The sequence below is a fragment of the Gadus macrocephalus genome, chromosome 16 (assembly GCF_031168955.1).
Source record: "Gadus macrocephalus chromosome 16, ASM3116895v1".
NCBI classification, from domain to species: domain Eukaryota; kingdom Metazoa; phylum Chordata; class Actinopteri; order Gadiformes; family Gadidae; genus Gadus; species Gadus macrocephalus.
Genome location: NC_082397.1, coordinates 5,379,114 through 5,387,319, shown reverse-complemented (window position 1 = coordinate 5,387,319; position 8,206 = coordinate 5,379,114). Strand labels below are relative to the sequence as shown.

The following is an 8,206-nucleotide window of genomic DNA, read 5'->3' as shown; positions in this document are numbered from 1 at the left end:
GAGAGCGCGTCCTGTCTGGTGCGCGGGCGTCGCGGCGTGACGATATATACGACGCGTGCCGCAACAAGGTGTGCGTGGCCTCCATGAATAATACACGCCGTCAGCCGCGGCGCAAGCAGATGGCGCGCGGCCTTCGCCGTGACGGGCGCGGAGACAAACACACGTCTCAGAATAGCTGACATCATAATGCTTCCCGTCTCCCGGGGGGGGGGGGGGGGGGGGGGGGCGCCGGGGAGGGGAGGGGAGACGCAGACAAACGGCCGTGCGAGTTGTCTCGGCGGCGAGCCAGGTGTTGTGTGTTTGTGATCGCGGTACACGCTTCGTCAGAAGGGATGCTGGCTGCGCGTGCGGAGTGATTGCTTTCGCTTTCTTTTTTAATACCGGGGGTTGATTGACGTGCAGATATATAAAAACCAGCAGAGCCACCGGTGGCACGAAAAGCAACCCTGAGCCCCCTGACACTTTGAGTCCCCTAGTATCAGGGTGAGCCGCGGAGAGATGTGCTGTTGACTACCACACTTTAATCTAGCGGCGTACACTCTGCTTCTTATCTGCCACCGCCACAGAAGGACATGCCGTCACCGCAACAGCAACAGTCGGGGGGGGTGAAGGTACAGCGGCTTCTCCTCACCCACTGCCGCGTGGGACTATTATGGGATGCCTGCGGGGCACCTGCCATTCATTCCAACGCTTCAATCCCGAAAGTCAGCCAGCCAAGCATTCCCATCCGTCACGGGGCCCGACATTAGATATTCATATTTCCGTCAGGCTACACGGCCTATTCATCTTATTTTGGAACTTTACGTAGGATTTGTATTTTTCGTCCCCTCTGTCCATCTCTCTCTCTCATTCCCGCTCAACTTCATTTACCCACAGCGGGGTCTAGCTATTGGTTGTGCAGGCGAGCGTGAACGGATGTCAGGCTCCTTTTTTTGCCGGCGCTTGAAGTACGATCCCATCTCTGCACTTTCTTGCTAAATTGAGGAGCGCAAAGTCACTCCATCTAGTTTAACCCTGCCGACGCGAGCCCACAGCGAGAGCAGACTACGCTTCAGGCGATGCGGGGCTACAAACCTGACAGGAGGGAGCGTACGCCGGCCGCCAGACCTTAGACATAGCTTTTGGACCTGACAGGAGGGAGCGTACGCCGGCCGCCAGACCTTAGACATAGCTTTTGGCCCTTAGTACGTACAGCAGGCAGTACATTAACTGCCACTCAGACGGACGTACAGAACTGCGTGACAGCGATCAGGCCTTGCTATGTTTCAGGGGGAAATAGGCCATGTTGTGACCACATTGCATTGCATCATCTGCTGTTGCTTTGTGATGGCTCCTCCAAAAGCAAAAGGCCAGTGGAGTTTGTTGAATGTCAAGTTATGGTCTCCGACGCCACCGTTACACAGCGGGGGTTGTCTCAAGCTCCATCTAAGTTTAGTGCGGCTGTAGACCCCCCGGTCCATCTCAGACATCCCAAGGTGGCACTGAGGCAAGCTCAGTGTGATCCTTCAAAACAAAGTTCATGGCTATGATATTTGGGGATTCATGCTTTGTCATTTAACAGCGGACCAGTGTCTCGCTAAAGGTTAAAGCAGCAGCCTGGGACATATTAGCATCTGATCAACGCAATGCTGAAACGGCGTAAACAAATTAGATCGCAACTAAATGCTTCCGCCCGTCGTGCTAGCCCGTGTTCCCATCGCCGCCCCACATTGCTATGCTACAGCGAAGCCGAGCCAATCAAGCCACACATCTCTTTTCCCAAGGGGGATAATAGCATAATGGAAAGCCATCTTGACAGAATCATCATTCATCAGGTCCGCTTAAGTGGATATTTAAGATGGAAGCCACTCGTTCTTTTAAGAACAAAACACAGTGTGGTGGGGGTGGGCTGACTGTCATTATAAAAATGAGCTGATAGAGTTCCCTTAAGTTTCAAATGATCCCCGGGGTTAACCACATTGCTCAACCCTTTACTGTGGTTTAGGACCTGCACAATTTCCCATCTTCAGGGTGAGCGAATGTTCCAACGGCGCTCCGATTGCTTGCATTAGATCACAGAGACTGAATCGTCCGGAATAAATCCAGCTTTCAACACAGAGCATTTAGGGTGTCTCTGTTCATTATTTTTCTTCATGACCTCTGATGGCCCTCGGTAATTAGTCGATTAATCTCTCCGACTTCTCCATCAACTTCTCCTCCCGAGGTTTCTGAACTGAATGTAAATGAGAGAGAGGTAAAAGGACAGGCCTTAGAAACATGAGCCCTCGCCAGAACACACACAGACACACACACACACACACACACGCACGCACACGCACACGCACACACACACACACACACACACACACACACACCACACACACACACACAAACACACACACTCCTTTTATTACTGCTTCTCCCCTTCTTGCCTCCCTTTGCACCAATTTTTCCCTCTGAAAGGAAGGATTGATTAAAGCAGAGGAAAAGGTTCATTAAATTCCGACTAGCAACAGCACATCTCAAGAACATGTGTCCTTGGAGGGTGCGCCTCTGAGCTTGCCGCGCCCCGCCATTGGTTCACAACAAAGGTACACGCCGCCGTGAGCTAATTGAAGCGCGGCGCCCGGCCCCTGCACCCATCTCACCGAGTCACACTCAGTCCGCCGCTCGCCACTCCGTCACCAGAACCCAAAACACAAAACAAAAGGGTGACAGGGGCTTCATTAAAAAGGTAGCATCCTTAAGTACGCCCGTGGACACACACGGGAGACGGAGGATGGCCTGTCGGGGAGAAAACAGAAAGACGAAGCCGGGGACGTATCGTCAGCGGGAGTGGGGGGGGGGGCTCTCGCTTTGGACGCTTTATATCGCTGTAAACACGGAGAAGCACAACCTTAACGAGTCAGCGGAGACATTAAGGGTAATACAGGGCGCCGCTTTTTCGAAAATAACGTTCTCCGCGGTGTCATCAAGGCGAGCGTTATCGCGGCGCCGACAGATCATAAAGCGAGCTGTGCTGTCATATCGCCTCCAGCGTCACACTGATTACTCCAGGAAGGGACGCCGCAGAGTGTATACAGAACACAATTAACTCTTGAGCTCTCCGCAGGAACGCCGCACAGGTCACGGGCAGGAAGATACGTACGGGCCTGTATAGATGTTCAACATTAGCGACCATAATTGCAGTGTGTGGTGGGCGGTCGTGTGAAGTGAACCATCGAACGAGCCTCTTGCAGCCGTCCACTCGGTCAACCTCCTTTGTTTCTCTGCAGAGAACACTTAGCTAGCCTTCCTTCGCTAACTGCGTGGAGACAGCCCTGCTGCTGCTGCTGCTGCTGCTGCTGCTGCATCCTTAACAAGAGCCAACTGCAGGTCCTCTTATCTGCCTTCTCCTGCAGCAGGGTGGAGATGCTGTTTGAAGTCAACCAAGCATCTGCAAACTCCTCCACTACCTCCTCCTCCTCCTCCTGCCTCAACTCCTCCACCGTCCAGATCCTTTGTCAGAGACTGCGTCACGACGCATGAGAGAGAGAGTGATGGGATCAGCCCGGGCTTCCCCTTTCAATGCGTCTTTTTTCTTCCCAAAACGCTGGTGTATTCCTGAGATTCCGTGTCGGAGGGTATTTATGTATCAGGGGGGGGGGGGGGGGGCGGGGGGGGGTAGAGGATGGATGAAGGGGAGGTGTCTCTCACAAGGTAGTTTGGTTTAATTTAATTCTTGTCTTTTACACCAGCATGGATTGATAGCTTGTTTAACATAAGTTTAAGGTATTATTATTATTTATTTTTTTGGACACTAGGATACTAGTGTTCACACAGACCAGTGCGATTGAATACTCAATCCCATTCACTAGTACACTTTATTGCCTCTCTTTGTCTTGCAAGCTTGTAGATTATAATTTATAAATTTGTCCTACTTTATTACACAAGATAGGAGAGGCTTTTAGTTTGTCTTAACACAGACCCAAGGGTTTAAGACTACTACACAGGAGAAGGCGATAGCGAGAGACCAAAAGTGTGAGAGAGAGAGAGAGAGAGAGAGAGAGAGAGAGAGAGAGAGAGAGAGAGAGAGCCAGAGAGAGCGAGAGAGAGACAAAGAGAAAGCAAGAGAGAGAGCGAGAGAGCGGAGAGAGCGAGGCAGAGATAGACGGAGAGAAAGATATGCTGACTGTGAATGCATTAGTCAGGAGCGGGGTAGCATTTCATGCGATCAGCGAGGACAGCCAGGGAGTTGCAAGGTCAGCTCGGAGCTCTGGCACACGTATTCTATTATCCCGAGTAGTATGTCCAAGTACATCACATCGACCGCTCACGTTAGCATGCTAAGGGACAGGCTCCAGTCGTAGTGTACAGGATCACTGCTTCTTTGTAGCACTCAAAGCAAAGATACTTTTGGACTTCTACTGGGCAAAGTCACTACTTAATGCTTTTTTTCCCTCCCACTTATGTAGCTGTAGGACAACACTACTCAACAATTCTCTTACTTGAACCTCATTCACAAAAGTGAAGGAGCAGCATATCGAGTCGCTGACGTTCCCTCAGGGGTAATCGACAAACAAACGGTGCGCTTTGTTGAGGTGGTCCGTTACTATGGGAACTGGCCACGCGGATTCCGAGGCTGACATTGTAGGTCTTGAAGTAGGAGGGCAATAAAAAGAGAGACTCACGCAGAGTCAGGCCGACCAGAGCGGAAATCGCAAATCAACCGATGATTGCGTTTTGACAATCGTTATTTAGGCCAAATGGTCTGGGTTGAATCGAACGCTGAGAGTGGACAGAGCGGCCGGGGATAAATGTACCACTCTGGCTCGTCTAAACGAGATGGAATCGTTCCAGCTCCACAACTCAGTTTGTTATCGATTGAACGCGGGCCAAGTTGAGGGAATATGCGCTTAGCAATTATGATAAAACAGGTTGGTTTAAAGAAAAGCTGATCAGAAGTGGGCTGAAATAAAGTGTGTTTTCACAAAACAAAGACAAAAGGGACACACATAGCGATTGGCCTTGCATTGGGTTCACGTACTAGAAACACTCAACTCTCAATCCTCTGGATGAATACAATAGAGAGAATTTCTGAAGGATGGTGAACCAGCGGGAACAAACGTTGGTGTTTACGGAGGTAAGCCTCTCGTTCGTAGCACGAGTACTGACACTTACTGCGTGGTCAAACACGCATAAGTATATGCAAATTTCGCATTTGCTTTGCTTTTGGTTTGAACACGACTTAATACCTATGAATGATAATCACATCAATAAATACGCTTCCAGACTTGTTTTCCACCAGTTTTTTATGGATTTCTCCTAACACAATCCAGTACACTCGGGTGGGTTGGATGTCTTTCAGTTCAGTTCAGGGTTTCTGACGGTAAACCTATTTTTCCCCTTGTTTCCAGATTATGTAACCGCGGGCTCTCCGATTTCTCAGGATTTCTATAACCAACAGACATTAACCTCAGTTGTCCAAAATAGATGAGCAGAAAGCAACGTCTTATCCGACAACGTATGATCGAGTGGTTCTCCATTCATCCATACCAATGGAAGATAACACCATTAGGAGAAGGAAAACAACATGAAAGCAAGAGAGAACGAGAACGAGAGAGAGAGAGAGAGAGAGAGAGAGAACGAGAACGAGAACGAGAACGAGAACGAGAACGAGAGAGAGAGAGAGAGAGAGAGAGAGAGAGAGAGAGATATGCATGGCCCTGTATGCCACAGCTGCTGCCATCACTCCAAGCTGTTTTGTCAGACACACACAACGCGAGTCAACATGCAAAGCAGTGCAAGTTAAAGCGTGTTCAGACACACACATACACACCCTCCCAGCCGGAGGAAGGTCTCTGGCATATCACGTACACACACACACACACACACACACACACACTCACACACTCACAGCTTAACACACACAAATGCATAAATGTACACAGACAAACACACACACACACGCGCATGCGTGTACACACACTGAAGCATCCACCACATACGCTCACACTCACAGCTGGTACCAATAGACAGAGGTTTCAACATGCATGTAGAGCAATGTATTGCAGTCTGGGACCGTTTTGATTTCGTAACCCATCACCACACACACACACAAACAAAAAAACACGCACACACACACACACACAAACACACACACAAGTACTGACACACACCAGGCAGTAGTCACAACAATAGTCAACATCTTATCTGAAAAGTAGCAAACTCGATTGGTTTTGTTCTCCATGTTTACCAGAATAGAGGGAGATAGAAAGAGAGAGAATATGGCAGTGAATTGTTAGAGGAACACAAACACAGACAGTCTTAAGATGTTCCTGATGTTATTTTCAGGTGATATCAGATCTACTTTCGAGTGTACTTCTGCTGTGCCTAGAAATAAGGATGTGTGTGTGTGTGAGAGTGCGTATCAGTGTTATCAAAGTGAAGAGTGCCGTGAGAGATTGTACATGTGCTTTTCCTTGTTGCACTTTATCTCAAGCCATCTATCTCACTCACTCGTTCTCTCTGACTCTCCCCCTCCCTCCCTCCCTCCTTCCCTCTCCCTATCAGTCTCTATCTCCCCCCCACGCTATCTCCCCCCGTCTTTCTCCTTCTGTCCCCACCCCCCCCCCTCTCTCTCTCAGCAGGGGGGCAGTGGGAGAAGGTGTGGTAGGACCCAGGACCCCCCCGTGGAGCAAGTTATTGCACTGCACACCCGAGGTCTCCCCGGCCACCCTGTCAGCACCCCATGACTGCAGGGGTCCCCCCCCCTACACCCCCTAGCCGTTAGCTACGTGTGTCTGTATTTCGATGGAGGGTAGTGGCGAGTGTGGTCGTGTGCGTGATTATGTGTGTTTGAGTGCGTGTGTGCGTGTCTACGTGCGTGTTTGGTGTGTGTGTGTGTGTGTCCGAAACGCGCTCCTCGCATTCACCACCACCAAAACAAAATGGATTCCAACGCATGCAGCGGCGTTACAGTTAAAACAACAGAGAAGAAGATGCATCTCAAGAGCCAGCAGAGAAGCAGCAGCAAAACCGGAAGCAGTTTGTTGTCGAGGGGGGGGGGTGGCGCGGTCATCGCTGGGGGTTACGTACCGGTGATGTTGACCTCCACGGAGCCGGTGCGCCGACCGATGTTGTTGGTGGCCTCGCAGACGTAGGCGCCGGCCTGCTCGTAGGTCACGGGGCCCTTGAAGAATAGGCTGTTGTTCTTCACCTCCACATTGGTGGGCATGAGCCGTTCAGCCTGGAGGAGGAGAGAGAGGAGGAGGAGGAGGAGGAGGAGGAGGAGAAGGAGGAGGAAGAGAGGAGGAAGAGGAGAAGAGGAGGAGGAAGAGGAGGAAGAGGAGGAGGAGTAGGAGAGGGGGGTAAAGGGGGAGTTGGAGGAGGAGGAGGAGGAGAGGGAGGTGAAGAGGGAGAAGGAGGATAGGAGGAAGAGGAGGAGGGAGAAGTGGAGGAAGAGGTGTGGGAGGTAAAAGGAGAGGAAGAGGAAGAGGAGGAAGAGGAGATGGAAGGGGGGGGGGGGGGGTTGAGCATCAGAGGACGAGGAATAACCAGGAGGAAGAGGAGCAGGAGGGGAATGAGGAGAAAATAGGAGGGGGAGAAGAAGAGGAGAGAGTTATGAAACAGTACAATGACAGCAGACCACCGTGCCGAGACCACCGCACCGAGAACAACAACAGGCCGCCAAAGAACGGGGCATCAGAGCGACTCGTGGACCATGAACCACAGCCCTCGGTGCGCAAACACCCCTGCAGGCAGCTAGGGCTGGTGGATGCCTGGAATAGTTACCAGCGTCATGCATCCCTCATCGTCCATCGAACCAGAGTTATGAGGACAGTAAAGCTGCAGCAGGTCTCTGCAGGTAAAGGCAGATCGCTCAGATAACAAGAGGACACAGGTTGGTTCGAAACCCTGGGGGAGCTGTTACAGGTATATGTGTCTCTGTGTGTGTGTGTGTGTGTGTGTGTGTGTGTGTGTGTGTGTGTGTGTGTGTGTGTGTGTGTGTGTGTGTGTGTGTGTGTGTGTGTGTGTGTGTGTCTCTGTGTGTGTGTGTGTTTGTGTGTGTGTGTGTGTGTGTGTGTGTGTGTGTGTGTGTCTCTGTGTGTGTGTGTGTGTGTGTGTGTGTGTGTGTGTGTGTGTGTGTGTGTGTGTGTGTGTCAGTATGCATGCGTCAGTGTGGTAGAGTGTGTCAGTATGTGTGTGTGTCAGTACGCATGTGTCAGTGTGGTAGAGTGTGTCAGTA

The 8,206-nt window shown here is 50.9% G+C and overlaps 1 protein-coding gene across 1 annotated transcript in view; it reads right to left on the bottom strand.

Annotated features, from left to right (window-relative positions):
• Positions 1 to 8,206, bottom strand: part of nectin1b (nectin cell adhesion molecule 1b) — a 55,461-nt gene that overhangs the window by 6,774 nt on the left and 40,481 nt on the right. Inside the window, 2 exon segments of the mRNA XM_060076145.1 lie at positions 7,057 to 7,197; positions 7,200 to 7,207. Of these exon segments, the coding sequence (XP_059932128.1) occupies positions 7,057 to 7,197; positions 7,200 to 7,207 (149 nt within the window).